Raw genomic sequence first — 20,981 nt, forward strand, 5'->3', positions numbered from 1 at the left:
TATACATGTGGACTAATGTGGAAGGATGTCTGGTATTACGGAGTGAAGGGAAGCAAGAATAGTGTGTTTAGAGTATCTTTTTCAACCACAAATAACAAACGTGGACACCTGCAGAGACTCTGGGTCTGCTGTTGTGTGTGTGTGTATGTGTGTACGTGTACTTACCCGACTAGCTGGAGGGTGAGCTGGGGAGTAGGATTTTAATTTGTCGCATTATGTATAACTATTTGAATTTGCTACACTAAGTGAGTTTCTTTAGTCATTTAAAACAACAATACAGAACAATGTAAAAGGTGGGTGGCTTCCCTGGTGGCTCTGTGGTAAGGACTCTGCCTGCCTATGCAGGAGACATGGGTTTGATCCCTCGTCAGGAAGACACTTAGTGCCTCAGGGCACTTAAGCCCATGCGCCACAACTACTGAGCCTGTGCTCTAGAGCCCGGGAGCTGCAAGTACTGAACCCGAGCACCCTAGAGCCCACGCTCTGCAACAGGAGAAGCCACTGCAGTGAGAAACCCGCGTGCCACAGCTAGAGAGAAAGCCCACACAGCAACGAAGACCCAGCCTAGCCAGTAAATAAATAAGTTTTTTAGGGTGTAAATGGCGTGCTGGGTGGCAGTGGTCCCTAACCACAGGAAGGGATGAGGGTATTTTCCTTTGGGAAAAGGCCAGGTTACAGCGAGAGCACTAATGAGGTGAGTTCTCTGACATTTAAAGACTCAGATGAATATAAGATACAGGGGACGTGTCTTCTGAAGCCAGATAGCTGTTTTTAAAATTGACATGAGTTCACTGTTCCGGGGACTGAGTTGGAAGTGGGGGGGTTGCATGTTTTGCAGGCTGAGCTGAGCAGTCCACTGAATGAGGCTGATGGGCATCGGGGCGTGATCCCTGCCAACACCAAACTCCACACCGCCCTCTCCGTCAACCTGGGGAGCGAGGCGCAGGCCGCCCACGCTGAGTTGTGCATTTCCACATCTAATGGTAAGGCGTTACTGACACGCGGCTGGTGGTCATTGGCGCCTGTGTCGTCTGGGAGCGGCTCTTGGACTGCTGTCTTCTCTCTTCCCTGCAGACACCATCATCCGAGCAGTGCTGATTTTCGCGGAGGGCATTTTTGCGGGTGAAAGCCACGTGGTGCACCCCAGTGTCCACCACCTCTCCAGCTCCGTCCGCATCCCCATCACACCTCCCAAGGACATCCCCGTGGACCTGCACTTGAAAACCTTCGTGGGCTACAGGAGCAGGTGACCCTTTGCACATTGCGGGTCATGTCCAGGCAGCACTGAGAGGACAGTACAAAGTGTAGATTTCCCCTCTTGCCATGGATTCTCCGGGGCCAGAGAAGCCACTTAATGGCTCTTTCCACCCAGGCAAGGTTTCCCATGGCTTCTTATTTCTCTAATTTGAAATCTTTCCAAAAAATAAATAAAAAGTATTTAAGTTTGAAATGATTATTTCTGGCTTTAGTCAGCAATTCCAGAAGTACACTTAATGGATAGTTTCGGCCACCAAGACTACGGGGGTTTAGGTTCTGTTATATGACAGTCATATGTAACCTTAGCCAGTGAAGAAGAGCACTAGATTTGTGGAAGATAGAAACCTTTTCACATTCCTTTTTGGGTGTTGTAAACCCTGGGTGTGTGCATATGTATACACAGACTCACGCCTCTAAATCCCAAACCCCGTTACTGTGGGACTTGAACTCTCTTTTTTTTTTTTTTTTTTTTTTTTGAGGCAGGGTTTGGGGGAGGAGAGTAGACAGTTTCTTTAGTGAAACCCATAAGTAACAGCTTGACTCAGTAGTGACCTTATGTTTATCTGGGGGGCCTTTCCCTTTGAAATAACATTCAACACAAACAGTTCTCTTCTATTATGTTGGTTGGCCGTAGCACCCAGTTTCACGTGTTTGAGCTGACAAGACAGCTACCCCGATTCTCCATGTATGTGCTCACCAGCCCGGACCCCGCCAGTGAGCCCCTCAGTTACGTCAACTTTATCATCGCAGAACGGGCCCAGAGGGTGAGTGTCTGGCTTTTCTCTTTGCAACCTGTTTGCACTTTAGGCTCTTTGACATTATTTCACAGAAAAGGGGAAATTACATGAGTGTGTTATTTGGTTTTAGTAAATATGACATGAAGGAGTTAGGTTGGAGTTGGATAGTTTACAACAAGTACCAAAAATGTTGCTAAAATATCTTCTTCCATTTTGAAAAAATTATTCAAAAATATTTATCTTGGCTAATCAATTCAGAAATATTTATTTTGAGTCATTAATTGAAAGTTACTTACCTAAGCAATCCTTAGTCACAGGTGAATTCCTCTGTTTCTTACTCCTCTTTTTTTGTTAGTCTTAGTGGGATTGTCCAGATCTGGTGTTTTAAGAGGAGCCTGCATCAGAATGGAAAGAGAGTGGCCCTTGGAAATGGGAATACCGTGGGGGTTCAAGTGCTGCCTTAACTAAGTAAATTCTTAGGGGTCTTGTGGAATTCCCCTCATTGAGGATACTATTACCTCACAGGGGGCCCCTGAGGATTACAGAATTGGTATAACAGCACTTTGTAAAGTTTAAAGAACTAGTAATACCTGTGGATTTTAACCTTGACTGGACTTTAGAATTCTCAGTGAGGCTTTTTAATCATGGAAATTCTCAGGCCCCTTACTGGTCTGTGAAACTTGAAACTCTACAGGTGGCCCCTTCCAAAATGCCTCACAAGTGGATCTTATATGGAACCTGTGTTATAAACCACTGTAAAGTATTACTATTATTTATATTAAGATTTATTCTTATAATGTGGATGTTATCTCTGTGTCTGTGCGTGCAAACGTTTTAAAGGGTGGAGTGGAATGATTTTAAGCAGGCTAGAGCCACAGAATAGCTCTCATCAAAACAGAATTAGCATCATACTTGAATCGTGTCTACATTGCATATAAGGTTATGTCTAAGTAGGGGACTTCCCTGCTGATCCAGCGGTTAAGACTCTATGCTTCACTACAGGGGCTTGGGTTCAATCTGTGGTTGAGGAACTAAGGTCCCAAATGCCACACAGTGCACCCAAAAAATAAAACTAAATAAATAAATTTTAAAATTTTAAAATACATGTGAGTAGAAAACGCATGCTATGGGACCAGATATAATTGTGCATGTTACTTATTACACGTATCAGGTGGGAAAAAGAAGCATGAGTAGTGTTTTCTTGGTGGGGGAAGAGCTGTAATTATTGTTGTTTTTTTTAAACCAAGTAGTAAAACTAGAAAGAAGGGTAACTCTTAATGACTGTACTTAAAAAATGGAAATTCATTTCACACTGTTCGTCTTGAAGGTTGTTATGTGGCTCAACCAGAACTTTCTGTTACCAGAGGATACTAACATGCAGAACGCTCCATTTCAAGTGTGTTTCACCTCCCTACGGAATGGTGGCCAGCTGTATATAAAGATAAAACTTAGTGGAGAGGTAATTTTTACTGTCATGGACACAGATTTCTCATGTAAACGTTTACAACACTCAGTGTTAAGCAAGGCGGGTGACACCAGTCTCAAGGTCGTAAAACCACGTGTCTCAACCTAGACTGTTATCACCTCTGACACAGGCGTTTAATGTAGATCAGCGGTTTTTCTACCTCTCTCCCCCACTTCTCTTCACCTGTTTGTCACCTAGTTTGGATTTCCCTGGTGGCTCAGACGGTAAAGCATCTGTCTACAATGCGGGAGACCCGGGTTCGATCCCTGGGTTGGGAAGATCCTCTGGAGAAGGAAATGGCAATCCACTCCAGTACTATTGCCTGGAAAATCCTATGGACAGAGGAGCTTGGTAGGCTACAGTCCATGGGGTCGAAAAGAGTCGGATATGACTGAGCGACTTCACTTTCACTTTGGGATGGTTTAGGAATACAGAGAACAAAAGGTTTTCATTGTTTGAATGACTTTGTTGTTCCATTTATAAGGCAAAAGGATTGATTCTTTTTTTGTTTTTGGCCTGTTGCTAGAAATAATGTTATTTTCTTGAGGGCTGGACCTAATTTTTATCACTGCATATAAATTTATGTTTCAATAAATGTGTTGAATATGGGGAAGTTCAGGTACTGTTCCAGCTATCTGAGGATGTTAACTTGTCCTTTTTCCTGTTGATAGATCACTGTAAATACTGATGATATCGATTTGGCTGGTGATATCATCCAGTCGATGGCATCGTTTTTTGCTATTGAAGACCTTCAGGTCGAAGCTGATTTCCCTATCTACTTTGAAGAATTACGAAAGGTGCTAGTTAAGGTGAGGGCACCTGGTGGATGAATTTGTGAGAACACGGTATTCTAATAATGTCTGCAATATTTCTGTTACATTAATGAAACTACAAATGTACATATATTACATGATAGTCATGTTTTAAAGAACTTTGGAAAATTCTTAAACTAAAAATTGAGCTAGCGTTAGAGAATTCATGAGTTAAAGGATTTCTTTTATAAAAGTGAGTGGTTAGCTTAAGCACTTGCTTTCTGTGCTTGGTTTGGAAGGATACTTGAAAAGTATATATATTAACATTTTCCTTTGCTAGCCTTTCATCTTATCTGTTGTATATACTTTGCATTCTGTCTTAGTGCTTTCCTACATGGCTCAGTGGTAAAGAATCTGCCTGACAATACAGGAGACACGAATTTGATTCCTGGGTCAGGGAGATCCCCTGGAGAAGGAAATGGCAACCCACTCCAGTATTCTTGCCTGAAAAACCTCATGGACAGAAGAGCCTGGCGGGCTACAGTCCATGGGGTTGCAAAGAGTCAGATGTGACTTATCGACTAAACAACAACAAAGAACCCAAAATCAGAAGTAAGGCTTGTGATGGGTCCCCACTTACAACATCCCCACCCCAAACCTCTAAAATGTCAGTATTTGTGTGGCTTGGGCTCACAATGCTAAGATGTGGAAGAGCTTGACACAGAATGTCATTTTAAGTATTTCACTGAAGAGGAGGTGTAACAACAGAGGATAGTTAAGATAGAACAAGTGAATGGCAGAAAAAACAGGGCCTCGGTATAGAGAAGACAGTTCCTTCTCGATTTATTTAGTTTTCAGGAAGTTGGTGAGGCCTTTTAAATTCCTGGGTGTTTATGGTTTCCAGGTGGATGAATACCACTCAGCACATCAGAAGCTCAGTGCTGACATGGCTGATAACTCTAATCTGATCCGTAGTTTGCTGGTCCGAGCTGAAGATGCCCGTCTGATGAGGGACATGTGAGTATGTACCATGGCCAGGACACGTGCTTTTTCTTGCCACCTTTATCTCTAGGGCTCCCCATTTTTTTCTCTCTCTGGCTATTTTTTTTTTTTTTAAGGCAAAGAGATGTTGTTGGCCTTAGGTATATGACTCTGCTTCCCTGGTGGCTCAGACGGTAAAGAATCTGCCTGCAGTGCAGGAGACCCAGATTCAATTCCTGGGTCGGGAAGATCCCCTGGAGAAGGGAATGGCTACCCACTCCAATATTCTTGCCTGGATAATTCCTGGCTATCTTCCTGCTAGAGGAACCTGGCAGGCTGCAGTTACGGGGTCACAAAGAGTCGGACATGACTGAGCGACAAAAAAAAAAACTAGAGGGAAGTGACCAACCCCTAAAATTCCTTTTTTCTTGATTTATATTTCGTTTAGAAACTGTCAGATGCACACGGTTTTTATTTTTTAAAGCCAAGTTGGTTGATCTGTAATTTATAATATACATGTAGAAAATTTACCCTTTTAGGTTTGGGCTTCCCTGGTGGCTCAAGTGGTAAAGCGTCTGCCTGCAATGCAGGAGACCCGGGTTTGATTCCTGGGTCGGGAAGATCCCCTGGAGAAGGAAATGGCAATCCACTCCAGCACTCTTGCCTGGAAAATCCCATGGACGAAGGAGCCTGATAGTCTACAGTCCATGGGGTCGTGAAGAGTCGTGTCACGTCAATAAATTTGGGGAAATTTATACAATTGTGTTGCTACTACCGAAATCAAGTACTTCTGAGTTTCTCTCACTATAGTTTTATCTTTCCCAAACTGTCACATAAATGGAATCAGACAATATAAATGGAATCCATATACGTGGCATCAACCTTTTGAGTCTGGCTTCTTTCAGGTTCCATAATGCCGTTGAGGTTCATTCACGTTGTAAGTTACCAGTGGTTCATTCCATTTTATTGCTGAATATTCTATTGTATTGATACCCATACTTGGTCAATATCCCACCGATTAATTGAGATTTGGGTTGCTTCCAGACTTTGGTGATTGAGAATAAAGCTGCTATAAATATTTGCATACAGGTTTTTTACTGACATGTTTCCATTCTTTCGGGTGAAATGTGTCATAATGTGATTGCTGGGTTGTATAATAAGTGTATATTTAGCTTGATAAGAAACTGTCAGCATTAGTCTGAAGCTTGGAATATAGCCTGTCACCTTGCTGACTTTTCCCCACCCCTTATATCATGGGCATGATAATTCTTGGTTCCTAAATTCAAACAAACCATGGATTAATAACCAAGGAAGGCCACTTGTCTTCATTTGGAAGAAACAGAATAGTTCATAGAATATGCTCAGTGTTTTCAAAGCAGACTTTAGCAGTTACCCTGTTTTTACCGTTTTAATGACAGTACAGCTAAAAATCTGGTTTGATCCTTTATTAAATATGCTTAAGAAGTTTGCAAATCTTTTCATTTAAGCCTGCCATACTGAGGTCCAGTGATGTTAACCTTCTGTTGATGTACACAGGAAAACAATGAAGAATCGCTATATGGAACTCTATGACCTTAATAAAGACTTGCTCAATGGATATAAAATTCGCTGTAACAATCACACAGAACTGTTGGGAAGCCTCAAAGCAGTAAATCAAGCCATTCAAAGAGCAGGTCGTCTGCGTGGTAAGTCTCTTTTTGTAGCACTGCAGTTCTTCTTTAATTTCTGGGCAAGAACCATTAAAGATGGTGGTAGCTTCAAGAATTCCTATCAGGGCTTGTATCTATAAAGACACCTTTCATACTCGAGTTGGTACCATTCACTTGAGTTTAGCCAGCCTACTGTTTGGCTTTAGTTTGCCAACTTCAGACGGTAAAAAACTTTCAGTTCCTTTTTTTTTTAAGATTTGTTTATTTTTGGCTATATAGGGTCTTCATTATTGGAGAAGGAAATGGCAACCCACTCCAGTGTTCTTGCCTGGGAGAATCCCAGGGACGGGGGAGCCTGGTGGGCTGCTGTCTATGGGATCGCAGAGTCGGACACAACTGAAGTGACTTAGCAGCAGCAGCAGGGTCTTTGTTGCTGTGTTTGGGCCTTCTCCAGCTGTGGCTAGCAGACCAGCACTGGTCCTAGGCGCAGGGAGCCCAGGAGTTGCAGCACATGGGCTCTAGAGCACAGGCTCAGTGTTGGGGTGCACGGGCTTAGTTGTCCCAAGGCATGTGGGATCTTCCCGAACTTGCTGCATCCTCAGAAGAAAAACTGAGTGACATAGTCCCAAGAGGAAAGCCTTAAGTACTCCTATTGGAATCTGCTGTTTTTGGTAAGTGCTTTGACTTCCTTTTAGAAACAATCTTTGCTAAGTGGATATAAGGTTTGATCCTTTTCTGTAAAACTGACTCTTAAGTTTCTAGGTATAAAATGGTCTCTAAGCTCGGTTTGTGATTAAAGTTCCACATGAGAATATCTTTTCTAGGGAATGGTAAGATAAGATAAATTTGTTACTATCTAGGACTTCCTGGTCCAGTGGTTGAGCATCCGCCTGCCGGTGAGGGGTACATGGGTTCCATCCCTGGTCAGGGAAGATTCCACCGGCCGTGGAACAGTTAAGCCCGTGCACCACAGCTACTGAGCCCCAGCACCCTAGAGCCTGTGCTCTGCAGCATCAGAAGCCACTGCAGCAAGAGACCCATGCACTGCGACTGGAGAGCAGCCCCGCTCCTCACAGCTCGAAAAGCCGGAGTGCTGCAACAGAGGCCCAGTGTAGCCGAAAATAAGCACTTTTTAAAAATTAAACACTGTTTATCTCTAACTCTTCTCTACCCTGGTTTTATGTTGTTTTAAAGATGGCTTCTGGTTGATAATTTCGCTTTAATCATCCTTTGGCTCACGTGGATATGGTGTTTCTTCTCTGACAGTTGGAAAACCAAAGAACCAGGTGATCACTGCCTGTCGGGACGCGATCCGAAGCAACAACATCAACATGCTGTTCCGAATCATGCGGGTGGGGACAGCTTCTTCATAGGAGGGGAGAGACAGGGAACCAGGTTCCTAGAAAAGGTTTCCTTAAACTTTGAGGCTGGTTTGCTTTGGATCACATCCTGGTGAACCCAGGGTGCTGAGAGCAAAAACAACCTTGGTGAGTTGTACCAATGAAGAGACAAAGCATTGCCTCTTAGAAGTGTATTCACTTTCTATTTTTTTAAAATCAGTTGTACTGTTGCTGAGTAATACTGGTTTGTATGGAGGGAAATGAACACTTTTGAAACATTAGGGCTTCAAAGTCCAGTTTTTCTGTATGTATGTAAAGTCAGTGTATAGATACATCTTTTCTTAAAATTGTAATTAAAAATTATTATCTACTTTTCCATTAAAACATAAAGGTGTTACACTTTGTGTTGACTGTATGAATCACATCAGGACTGCATAAAACCATTTGTATTGCGTGGAGAAAAACAAAAATTGGATATTCATTTTGTGCACCTTTTTGTAAAACCTCCCATCAACTTATTGAGTATATTTATTTTTCAATTATTTACTTGGCTGCATAGGGTCTTAATTGTGGCACATGGACTCTCTAGCTGTTGGGCCTGGGCACAGGCTTAGCTGCCTCATGGCAAGTGGGATCCTTAATCCCCCAACCAGGGATCAAACCCATGTCCCCTGGCAGATTCTTAACGACTGGACCACCAGGGAGGTCCCAAATATGGATCTATTAAGAACTTATTTACAGTAGGAATGTTGTAGACTTGGGTCCAAAGATGGATCAAATTCTCTGTATAACAAAACAGAAAAGTTTGGAATTTTCAGAGCCGAATGTGAAGAAGTGAGCGAATTCTTAAAGCAGTCACGGAGGTTTGGCTCAGAATTATCTATTCCAGTTTTCTTCAGGTATGACGACTTCCTTTTCCTATGAAGAGCAGAAAGCTAAAACAGATTTCTCCAGTTAGTTTTCAGCTGGTGATCGAGGTTGATTAAGCTTCTGTTTCACACTTGAAATGTGAAATGAGAAAAATGAAATGCTGGGGCATGCATTTGACCAGTGTGGGTTACAGCAGAGGTTCTCTGTCTCTGAGGTTTGCCCATTTAGCAGAAATAGATTCTGGATGGTAGGAGAGCTGGCATGATGTGGGCCTCTGAAGCTATAGTGGCAGCTTCCTGGTTTGGCACAAGGTTTCTTGAATGGAGCACAGTTAAGCTATTCAGATCCAGCAGCAGTAGCTGATTTAGTGGCTCAGAGTCAGGCAGTCCTGTATTTATGTAGGTTATACAGGGTGCCTCCTGGTTTCACAAGCACCTACCTTCCTGATCTGGTAGGAGCAGCTCCTCTGCAGTATAGAGATTCTGGAATTGCATCCTACAGGTTTTTTGTTTAACCACCTTAGTAATTCTGTAAATCACCTGGCACACTGTAATCCTTTTATTAAAATTGTCTAGCAAGTTGTCTAACCTGTGCTCTGCATCAGAATATTGACCAATATGCAACCCCATAGAGAACATAGAGGCTAGGCCTTTCCTCTGTGGCAAACTAACTTTACTAGTGTCCTCCATGTGGCCATGGAGGATCACCTCTTCCACTTCTGAAATTTGAGCTTTTAGAGTTCTAATTTTTATGAGACCAAGCCCCTAAAACACCTTTTGTTTTGCACTTTGAAATCTGTAAGCTCAAAAGACATCCTCGTATATTATTTTCCATAATCTCCAGAGTAGTAAAGTATCTTTTATTTGCTTCGAAGATGAGGAGACTGAAGTGCAGGGACTAAGTACTTACTAGAGTCACAGAGCTACCGGCAAAGCACAAGTCCCACTGTGGGGTCTTTTTCTGGTTAGCCATAGTCTGACTTACACCTTTTAAGATGATGATCTCTAGTTGGTGCTGGTTTTTCTAAAAGCATTTGCTTTTTATTTTTTGAAATTCTATTTATATATGTTGGCTGCGCTGGGTCCTCGTTGCTACACATGGGCTTTCTCTTTTTTCTGTGGTGAGAGGATCTGAGTGCCTTCTAGAAGCCACAGCTTAAGTTCTGTTTTGTTGCTGAGTTTTGTTGTAGCTTTAAGTGAACGCTCTGCTTTTGTTTAGAAGCTTGAGGATTCTGGTATCTGGGAGGATGCTTCTTGCCGTGTCCTGCTCCAGGGGATCTTCCCAACCCAGGGAGCAAACCTGGGTCTCCCGCATTGCAGGCAGATTCTTTACTGTCTGAGCCACCAGAGAAGCCCTCTGGTACATCAAGGCTCAGTTCAAATGCTCTCTCAGGAGACCTTTCCTCTCCCATGTCTGTTCTTTAACTCTTATTATATTCTATGTTTATATAAATCCTCTATTAAGTGAGAGCAGGGCTGCATCTTAATCAGCTCTGTCCTCCTATGGTACTGCGCCAATCCCTTGAGCAGAGAAAAGCACCTGCTATTCTCCGTGAAGTGTCTGTTCTCAGTAAGCCTGTCAGTAACTCCAGAAGTGAAAGAACTAGGATCTCGACAACTATTATGCAAACCTATGGGCTGCCGTCTATGCGGTCGCACAGAGTCGGACACGACTGAAGCGACTTAGCAGCAGCAGCAGAAGTACTGTACCAGAATGATTTTCAGCATTATTAACATTTCACATCTTATAATTAGCAGTTATAAATCTGCCAGTGCAGAGTCCTGTGATCACAAAACTAAGTCAACTCCAGTCCTACTCTGACACTAATGTACAGTAAGACACCATGGCAGCATGGTGTTTTGCATTTTTGCCTCTTCCCCATCTGGCCCCTGCCTGCACTATATGCTCAGCTCATGAGTCATCTTTTCATCTGTGTGGTACAGAAATCTGCTATTCCTGAAATGAAGCCACATGGGCAAGTTCCAAGTAGTTTTCAAAACTACTCTGTGTGGACTGATTTTATATCAGAGAAGGAATCATCTGTTTTCATAGAAATGTCCAGTTCACACAGGCTGAAGGGCCTGCCTCTGGTGTCACTCACTCTACCAAGAACCCTTTTAACAGGGTTTGTATTTTCTCAGTTGTAATAGTGGTAAGTATATAATGACAGTGAAGAGATATTGCAGCCAAAACTTATTTGTTGAGGAAATGCTGGTCTGGCAGAGGCAGCCCAAGCATTGTTATTTTTCAGTACTCTTTGGGAAAGAAAGAACCACATTCAGAGGAGTTTGGGAGGGAAGCTACAAGCTGTAGAAAATCCAAGTTCAAAGTGTTAATAGCCTCTTTCTTGTCTGCATTTCATTTTTCTACATCTTTAAATGAGGGATTGAAATTGGATTCTTCCTTAAATACTTAATTTTCCTTCTCAACAGAAATACTAATATGCTGTCAAAATAACTTTATGAAAATGTTCTTAATTTACATAATGGTTGACATGATAAAGGAAATCTGTCAAGGAGACTTGACCTTACACAGCTGTAGGGAGTGGTAAAGTTAAGTTTTCTAGTCTGATGCTGGAAGCTGAAGTGCACAGGACAGGCAGTCACAAAGGATGTAGAGTTGGGAAGAACAAGTTGGAGCCCACCAGGACACATTAAAATCTGTGTCAGTTCTTGCCTGACCTCAATGGTGTAGGGGAGACCCTGCATCAGAGAAGCTGAAAGAAGAGCCAGTGGAAAGTGGAGCAGTTGCAGGCGCAGACGTGGATTCACATTGAGAAAGTGAGCCACCAGGGAAGTTACTCAGTACAACGTGTGTGAGGTACAGAATGACTACTGCTTCATTCTGGCCCTCCGTCTTGCACAAGAACTTGGGGCTCAGTCTAACTGGAAACCCACTCCAGTATTCTCACCTGGAAAACCCCTTGGACAGAGGAGCCTGGTGGGCTATAGTCCCTGGGATTGCGAAGGGTCAGACATGATTTAGTGACAGACTTTCTAACTGGAAAGAGGTTTTGGAATCCTGGGAAATGTAGTTCAGTCTAGCCAAACTGATACATTACACAGCACACAGTGGCTATCACAGGCTGGTGGGATTCCAGGTGACCTTTATGTTTTTATATGTTGTGTTCTCCACAATGAACATGTGTTACAGAGATAATCTGATAAAAAGAGCTATTCTCTTTGGGGGGAAAATATCTTCCTTTATTGAAAGGAATTATAAGAATTAAGAAATGACATTTTTACAGGCGAGCATCATAGCTTGTACCTGCAAGAAGTAAGTATAAAAAAGATGCCCATGTTGTAATTCCTCTTTTGCTGCTTAACAGTTGTCCACAGTGGCTCCAGGCCCTAAAAAAACTAAGATGAAGAATGAAATACTAAGGAAAAACAACTTCTTCATCACTCGGTACCTTCAGTGCAGAGAAGTGACCTGCAAGTTACACGATCTTTCGCAGCCTAAGAGGTACCGTAGGTGATGTAACTGACAGAAACATCACAGTCTGGCTCTCAGGGATTCTCTCCCCTTGGACACCAGAATGCCGTAGTGTATGGAAAATGTGCTGATAGGCCATCAACACAGTGAGATTAAGGAGAATGTAATAAGTACATTTCAATGCTTGTGTAGGATGCTAAGACTTAGACTCAGTGCTCCAGAGCTCTTAGATGTTACCTAGAACAATGAGTCTCAAACTGTTTTCCATACTTGGCACACACCTGCTCAGCCCTATTCCTGGGTTTATGCCACTAACATAAACATATTTTTATGTTAACAAAAGTAATATTACAGGATGTCCTTCAGTCTGCAGGAACTTAAAAGGCAAGCTTGGAAGTTTAAACCAACAAAGTAGTAGTTGTAATCCCACCTGAGTGTCACTATGCTATGGTTAAAATATTGTGGTCCCGAAACCAGTATGCATGAAGAACGGTTCCCACCATGTCAGTGGGAAAGACAATGTATAAGAACCAGTTCTAGGTATTATTTTAGTTCATCTTTTAAAAATTACTGTTTTATAACAACCAATACTGTATATTAGTATAGGAAGTGTGTAAAATTTATAAATACCCCATATAATAAACATACATGCTAAAACTTTTTTTTTTACCAATTGAGGTGCAAGATCAAAATTTTGAAACCATCAGCCTAAAGAAAGTGAAACTGTGTTCATTTAAATGCAAATTTTAGTACTCAAAGGTTTAGGAGATAAAAAGGACAAAGCTCAATGCTTTTCCTATTAATTTGTAAAATCCAAAATAAAAGCTACTGCAGTAGCTCATAATAAATGTAAAAAAGGAAAAGTTAACAAGCAGGTAGCACTGGAATGGAATGAAAACAGCATCTTGGATTACTGATGCAGCGACACTGAGCACCCATCCATGCGCACCCATGCATGCAGGTGGCAGGCGTCACACAACCCCCTTCAACAGTTCAGGGGAGAAAGAATACAACAAAGAGGACAGCCGCTTGGCAGTGCAATATGGCCTTTAACACCCGGTCTCTTAAAGAAAGGCTAGTTTGACAGATGACCCTACAGTACTTGGGAAATCAAAGTCACATATGAGATTAGAATCATTTGGTTACACTGGAGGCGCGACTCCAGCATGGCGCAGTCATGGGCACCTGGACACCACTGCACAGGGCACAAGTAGCCATCCTTTTCACTGACCGTGAGTCTCTCAGGGCCACATGGTTTCAGACCAGGCTATTTTCCAAGGGAATATACTAAACATTGTCTTAAGTCTATACAGTCCAGAGTCACAGTGAAACAAAGCCATAGGCAGTGGGAGGAAGCTAAAGGGGTCTAGAATCAAAGGGGGTGTGAGGTTCTATAATCCTCTAAACCAATGACATTGGGAAGGACAGAAACTAGTCATAAATTTATGACTATATATGTATACACACATACTTTTTAAAAATCAACCACTGAAAACATGGGTGAAGCTTGAAGATTTTACACTAAGTGAAATTAAGCCAGTCACAAAAAGACAAATATTATTTGTCTTATGAGGAACATGAGTTAGTAGATACCTAGAGATAAAGCAGAATGGTGGCTTCCACAGGCTGGGGGAGGGGAAAGCAGGGATTACTATTTAATCAGGACAGAGGTGCAGCTGGGGAAGATGGGAAAGTTCAGCAGATGGACGGTGGTGAAGGCTGCACGACCATGTGAACGTACCTAATGCCACTGAACTAGACACTTCAAAATGGTTAAAATGGTACTTTTATGTCATGTCTATTTTACATCACACATGTTTTAATCACTGAAGAAGCCAATATGGAAAATGAAGAACTGAATGTTAAAGGCAAAACCCTTTAAAAAAAAACATCAAGAGGTAAGTACCTAGCTCCAAGCTCAAGGTCTAAACTGATGACAATCATTATGAGCCCTACTAAAGGACAGGCACACACAGTTTTTAAGACCGCTGTCACACAGGTCCCCGTGTGGCTCTCCTTCACGCGACGTCTTAACTCTTCCAGCTGTGCCAGTACTCAGGAAAGATCTTTTTCCAGCTTTGCCCTCCTTTGTCATTCGTAATAGACAAATGAAAAGTCCCAGAAGCCTGTTCTGTCTGGAAAACTTTTCTTTTGTTCTAGGCTTCGGTGGTTAATGTGCTTGACAAATTTCAGAGTTTCCCTATCTCTGTAGACCAGTGCCAAAGAGTTGTTTTCTGGATTCACTGTTAGCAGCTGAAACAGGTAAAAACAATGATATATCAGAACACAGATGATTCTCACCTCTTTTCTTAAACAGATGTTTCCATATCAAATACTCAAACTGGTGAATAGGGATCTTTTAAAAGATCCTTTATTAGAACTATTGCTCTGGCTGTCAAGACATATTCCAGCAAGCCCCATTCCAGTACATACCCAGAAAGGTTTTACCTAATGCACCTAAGTTTTCCTACCTTCAAAGATGCATGAAAATGTACCACCTGACTCTTCATTTACTTGGAATTTCTCAGCGGGGTAGAATGCCTAGGGATTATCTTTTACCATCTTTACTGCATGCTGAGTACTTTCTACTAGAAATTAGAACCACTGCCAGACAGAACAACATGGATTTATCAGCTAAAGACACTGGCAGAAAGTCAGAAAAGCTGGGTCTCTGAAGAATGAAAACATTTTTAAGAACTAAAAAGGAAGCAGCTTACCTCTTCGTCTTCTCCTTTGGCAATGTAGGAGGTAAAGCCACCATACTCTGGCTTCCAGCCTTACAAAGGGCAAACAAACAGCATTCAGAAAGCTCTCACCGCAAGAGTTACATCATCTGTTTGAATCATTGGTTCCATGCTGCTTAACACTGGGGGATCTGGGAGTTGAGTCGTACCCAACTGTGACTCAGGAGCCTGAATTTATCATTCAACCAACACTGAGTAAAAACTGAAAACTAAAATATAAAATACACCTGGAAGGACACTTACATAAAAGCTCTGGGGATTCCTTAGGAATTATCATTTGGTCCATCTCCTATACCTCAGTCACAGGTACGAACAGTACTCTGAGCTGGAAGACTGAAATTCATGACCCTTAAGACCCAACATAGAGCTCCTGTGATCTGAGATCATAACCAAGGCAGATAACTTCTGAATTGGTTCAGTTAGAGAGGGTCTCTCGGGAGCGACTGTCCCTCTTACCTTCACAGCCACAATAGAGCAGTAAGTCCAGGGCAAATTCAGTCTTGCTGTTGTCATGGATTAAAGTGTAGTGACCAGTCTTCCAATGCCTCAGTTCCCCCTGGCATGTGGGAACACTTGATTCTAAGAAAAACATAACAGGAGGTCAGAAAAAAATTACCTTGATACCACTGCTAGATTGCAAAAGAATGATAATTAGGAGCAGTACAGCACTAAAGAGAAACCGTGTCTATAACCCTTCAGCTGGCCTGTGGCTCTATTATAATACTATATATAACACATCAGCCTTATAATGAAAAAAAGTTGACTTTATTTCTCTTTACCATGAATTTCAGATGGAGAATATACTTCAGTTGCCCCCCAACTCCACTTTTTAAAATGACGTAATTATTTAAGTAGAATTTTTTAGAGCAGTTTATAGAAAAATTAAATTTCCCAGAAAGTACAGTTCCCCTCTCCCTGTCACACACAAACCCTGCCCTTCTCCCTGTCACACACAAACCCTGCCCTTCTCTATCAGTTTCCTCGATTGTTAACATCCTGTCTTAGTGGGATGGTTACAACTGACCAGTATTGAGAGACTAGTATTAACTGATGTCCACAGTTTACATTAGGGTTCACTCTTGGTGGTGTACATTTTACTGGTTTAATGTCATGTGTCCATTCCATCTGTTTAAAAGATGATTAAACTTCCTTTGCTTTTAATAATTTCCTCTACCTATCAGTCCAGGTTCAAGCAAGTTTTTCTTAGGGTGATACTGGTTCTCAGCAGGAAGAAACCACTCACCTTCTGCTTCCGCTCCTTTATGTTCTTGTGTTTTAGAGTAAGTTTAGGCAAAACCAATGGTATTTCTCTCTACCATTTGTACTACTGTTAGCCTAATAAAACTGTTAGCTGGCTGTACTTCCTGCCCAGAATGCTCTTCCCACAGATCTGTCTTGTCATTCAGACCTGAGCTTAGGATGACAGCTCATCCAGACTGCCCTGCATCCAAGAGGTAACCTGGTCATTCCTCCGCATGCAACCCTGCTCAGATTTCCTGCACCGCAACTATCCTTATTTGACATCTTGTTGTTTGTGTATCGTTTAATCTCTGGCCTCTCCCCTACTAGAATATATGGGCTCAGGGAGAGCTGAGACCTTGTCTGTCTGCTTCTCCCAAGTCCAGAAGCAGGGCCTAGCACATAGTAAGTGCTTAAGAAATACCTGTTGAATGAATAAACCACTGAATTGTGAATACCTAATGGTAAAATAAGGACAGAACATAACAGCAGTTCACCTTTCTTTGCTTCATCTTCCTCTGGATCTGTCGGTCCCTCGCTCTGTAGACTGCTGTCGCTGGTGGCCCCCCGACTGTTCTCTGGCTCAGAAGAGCTGTGACTAGTCCCTTCTTCAGTGTTCCCAGCAGCAGAGGCTCCATCTCGCTCCTTTTTGTCCTCAGGCTCATCTTCTGAAGGTGCCAGAAAGTGAAGCTTCAGGCCTGTGAAGTTGGAGAGCAGCAGGAACATCGCCTCGGAGCGGAACAGTGCCATGCAGTCCCTCAGGATGTCAGGAAGCTGGCTTTCCTCAGCCTTCTCATAAAACCTGTAGGGCAACAACGCAAGGTGCTCATCAAGGTGTGTACATGGATGGAACATCACTCACGGGATGAGAGCTGATCATTAGCTTTGTACCTCTCTTCCCGAACCTTGGCATAGCTTACTCAATCCTAATTTGTTACACAGTGAGATTCTAGACTTCCCTGGTGGTCCACTGTCTAAGAATCCACCTTGCAGTGCAGGGGACACTGGTTCGATCCCTGGTCTGGGAAGATCCCACATGCTGTGGAGCAACTACTGAAGCCTGTATGCTCTAGAGCGTGTGCTCTGCAACAAGAGAAACCACCGCAGTGAGACACCGTCATGCCACAACTAGAAAGTAGGCCCCGCTCGCCACCACTAGAGAAAACCTGAGTGTAGCAACAAAGACCCAGCAAAGCCAATAAATAAATGTTTAAAAATCTGAGGTATAAAAGACATATAACACTTAAAAAAACAGATTCTGTTAGGGTCTCCTACTGGATGTGCCTGAGAACAAAACATTAGGACAAATGTCCTATAATTGGAGGTGAGCCTCACAGACAGACCAGGTAGATGCTAAATGCAGAAGCAAATGTCCTAAACGAGTTCTACCTTTTGTTAGGGGGACCTCGGCTGCTCCATTCCACATGTCCTCTCTCCAAAGCCTCACACACCTCTGCAAATTTCTCAGGCTGGAGAATGAGAAAATGAAGCAGCATTTAGCAGAACTTTCTAGATCCCATACTGGTTGCTGCAGCTACAGCAGCTCTGCAGAATCATTCTGGCCCATTCCCAACAGGGCCAGGTGACCGTCTTCATCCCTTTCACATCAGATCCCCCAGTCCTGACAGGGTGAAGCCAGAGCAGGATGCTTTAGCCAAGAGACCTGAGTGTCAATTTGGGCCACTACCGTATGTACCTGTATGTCTTATGTCAAACTGCTAGACCTCTAGGATTCCTGCATTTATAAAACAAGGATCCTAATGCAGATTCTTTAATTCACGTGAGGAGAAAAACTGCATTAATATAGTTATAACTAATTAAATTAATATACTATACTTTATAACTGATACACTGTTACAATGAAAATGTCTATGTAATAATACAGATTCTTTAGGCCTCCGTTCATTCCCTTCATTTAATCAGCATTCTAAATTTAAAAAGTTCAGTATAATAGAAGAAACTAATTAATCTAAATATTCTCCATAAGAGGCTTTCGTAAGTACTTGTTTAAATGCAGTTTTCTAAGGAGTACTCTACAAACAGTAATCCTATCAGTTGTGAAACAGGAAAGAGGATCCTAAAGCATGGTTTAGGTAAGTTGAATTAAACAGGATTTAAAAAGTTCATTTACTATAATACTTCTCAAATTCCTTAATATGCTATTATCTGCTATATAATTCCAAGAGGCAGGATGTAGTGTGTCTCAACCTTTTTTTTAATGGAGGGACAACTCTTGGGACTGTGATTCCACGGGACCCAGGGTCACCTGGGAAGCACCACACCTGTCTGCATGATCTCATTCAGCCCTCAGGACAGCTCTTCAGGACAGGCAAGGCAGGTATTATCCCAGTTTAACTGATGATGAAATACAAGCTGAGACCTTTAGATATTTGCTGAGGTCAGTAAAATCAGAGCCAAGACGTGAATACAGTCTTCTGACTTCTAACCTAGGTCTCTTTCCACTGTAAGCTGCCACCTCGTCATTCTCAAACATGTATTACTAATTTGTTAATTAGTAATCTACTATTTAAAAGTAATAGCACCAGTCATCAAAATGAATAGGGTGGGAACTACATACCACTCCCCCACAGTATACAAGTGTGTGAGTGAGACAGAGTGTGTGTGTGTGTGTGATTAAGAGTATAGAGAACTGGGGAATAAACACCCAAGAGACTCAGCCTACTAACATGCAACTGGTACCAATGTTAGCTAGTATCATTTCACCATTCGAAAAGGATGATATAAAATTTTAACCAGGAACAAAACAAAAACTAAAAGCTCTCTAAGTGATGCCTGTTCACCACCCAAGAAGCAAGGCTATGTGCCAGACATGGTATTATCAGACAGGATTTGCTGGCCTACCTGAAGGAATTCTTTTAGGAGAATTTCAGAGCTTTCCTCAAATTCTTCTTGAATTTGAGCTTGGTATTCCATGTCAAGATAAGTAGGGTTGATCCAATCATACAAAATTTCATGCTGGAAAGGAGCAGCAGATGTGAAGGCTAAGTTAATAATTCCCTCTGCTTTTGTTCTGCCACCATGTCATACCAGTAAAATAAGACTCCATACTCCCAATTCAGGGGGCCTGGGTTCAATTCCTGGTCAGGGTACTAGATCCCACTGCAATGAAGACCCAGTGCAGCCAAATAAATAAAAAAGAGAAAAGCAAATGATACGCCACAGCTTCTAAGATGAGAATCCCAGCAACAAGAATTTATCCTTACATCTTGTGGGATGTGAGGGCTCCGAGCTATGAGAGGCTCAAAGTAGGTGGGAGGCCTGGTCAGTGAAGGACCATGAAACCAGCCGCTGATGGACAAACGTGACTTTTCTTCAGACAAGACCTCAGACACCTGAGAGGACAAGACCAGCAGCACATCAACATAAAGATGAGGGGGGAAGATTACTAGCCACGGCTCACTGATTTCAGGACCCTTCACACTAGGTGTGGAAACCACCTGGCCGGGTAGTCCACCCAGAAGCTGCCACATTTAGACACTGGGAGACTGAAAAGCATGCTCCTTGGCAGTCTATGTATTTGTGGCTTACAGTCTTTACCTGGTGAAAGGATACTGGAGACACTTCAAAGAAAACCAGGGTGTTCCACGAAGGGATAAGGGACTTGACAATCTGCTTCGGCTGAAAGTGTTCTGCGCCAGGAGAGAACACATCCATAAACGAGCTTCATCATTAACCACTTCCAGGCTGCCTTGTTTCCACCTCGACAATTCGCAAATTTCTAAGGGTAGCTAGATGTCCCCTTCAGATCCCCAAATGCCACCCCCTTCCATCTGTTTCTCTTAACACAGTTCCGCTAGGCGATGTCTGTTCTTACTCCACCATGCATTACTGATGAAAGCTGGAAAAAGTTCTGAACGATTTCTGGAGTCAAGTTCTGGTGTCAGTCATTAAAAACAAACAAAAAAGGACCCTGACCTCCTGGCAGATGGACTGGTCCTGGAGATTCATAACCAAGGGTGGCTGTACACGTGCTCTACACTCCCATGGCCAGCATTCAGAACCAGGGTTTGACTGTTGCTCATCTTAAATCAACCCCAGTTTATCTCTGGAGGACCGATTATTTCAAGCACAACCCAGAGAGGTGGCTGTCAGGCATTCGATCCCCCTGTGGTTGTTAGGGTAACAGATGGCTTCCATCTCCTCTGACGAGAACAGACATTGCGTCTAAGAGCTCGGAAGTGTCTGCTGGTGTTGAAGTGCGTGCTTCTGTCTTACCGTCAACGCTGAACAGGTCCAGGGTGCCCCCCAAGCTTGCATCCCAGGGAGGAACCAGGTAAAGAATGAAGGCGATCCGGCGCCCTTCCAGCTCATCATCATGACAGAGCAGGGCATCTGTTAACAGATGAGCGCACACCATGATGTCCCCGCATGGGCAATGAACAGCCGCCTGCCTCTGCGCTTATTATCAGTCCATCTGCTGGTCCTCTGTAACGGCAGCTCCCCCAGCTCTACAACACCATTTCCCCTCTTTCATAATTACAGAAATAAAAC

The 20,981-nt window shown here is 42.8% G+C and overlaps 2 protein-coding genes across 4 annotated transcripts in view; one reads left to right on the plus strand and one right to left on the minus strand.

Moving 5' to 3' along the window:
- Positions 1-8,571, plus strand: part of BBS2 (Bardet-Biedl syndrome 2) — a 29,038-nt gene extending 20,467 nt beyond the window's left edge. For all 3 annotated transcript variants that reach the window (XM_052656017.1, XM_052656018.1, XM_052656019.1), the window contains 8 exons: positions 839-983; positions 1,075-1,246; positions 1,892-2,021; positions 3,322-3,453; positions 4,131-4,268; positions 5,116-5,228; positions 6,729-6,877; positions 8,108-8,571. In XM_052656017.1, the coding sequence (XP_052511977.1) occupies positions 839-983; positions 1,075-1,246; positions 1,892-2,021; positions 3,322-3,453; positions 4,131-4,268; positions 5,116-5,228; positions 6,729-6,877; positions 8,108-8,214 (1,086 nt within the window). In that variant the 3' untranslated portion in view covers positions 8,215-8,571. The remainder of the gene's footprint in view (positions 1-838; positions 984-1,074; positions 1,247-1,891; positions 2,022-3,321; positions 3,454-4,130; positions 4,269-5,115; positions 5,229-6,728; positions 6,878-8,107) is intronic.
- Positions 8,572-13,253: 4,682 nt separating this feature from the next.
- Positions 13,254-20,981, minus strand: part of OGFOD1 (2-oxoglutarate and iron dependent oxygenase domain containing 1) — a 33,995-nt gene continuing 26,267 nt past the window's right edge. Inside the window, exons 5-13 of the mRNA XM_052655355.1 lie at positions 20,706-20,822; positions 20,028-20,119; positions 19,694-19,822; positions 19,332-19,445; positions 17,859-17,938; positions 16,967-17,271; positions 15,687-15,809; positions 15,204-15,262; positions 13,254-14,739 (exon numbers count right to left, since the gene is read on the minus strand). Of these exons, the coding sequence (XP_052511315.1) occupies positions 14,578-14,739; positions 15,204-15,262; positions 15,687-15,809; positions 16,967-17,271; positions 17,859-17,938; positions 19,332-19,445; positions 19,694-19,822; positions 20,028-20,119; positions 20,706-20,822 (1,181 nt within the window). The 3' untranslated portion in view covers positions 13,254-14,577. The remainder of the gene's footprint in view (positions 14,740-15,203; positions 15,263-15,686; positions 15,810-16,966; positions 17,272-17,858; positions 17,939-19,331; positions 19,446-19,693; positions 19,823-20,027; positions 20,120-20,705; positions 20,823-20,981) is intronic.

This window comes from Budorcas taxicolor, chromosome 18 (assembly GCF_023091745.1).
Source record: "Budorcas taxicolor isolate Tak-1 chromosome 18, Takin1.1, whole genome shotgun sequence".
In the NCBI taxonomy this organism is placed as follows: Eukaryota; Metazoa; Chordata; class Mammalia; order Artiodactyla; family Bovidae; genus Budorcas; species Budorcas taxicolor.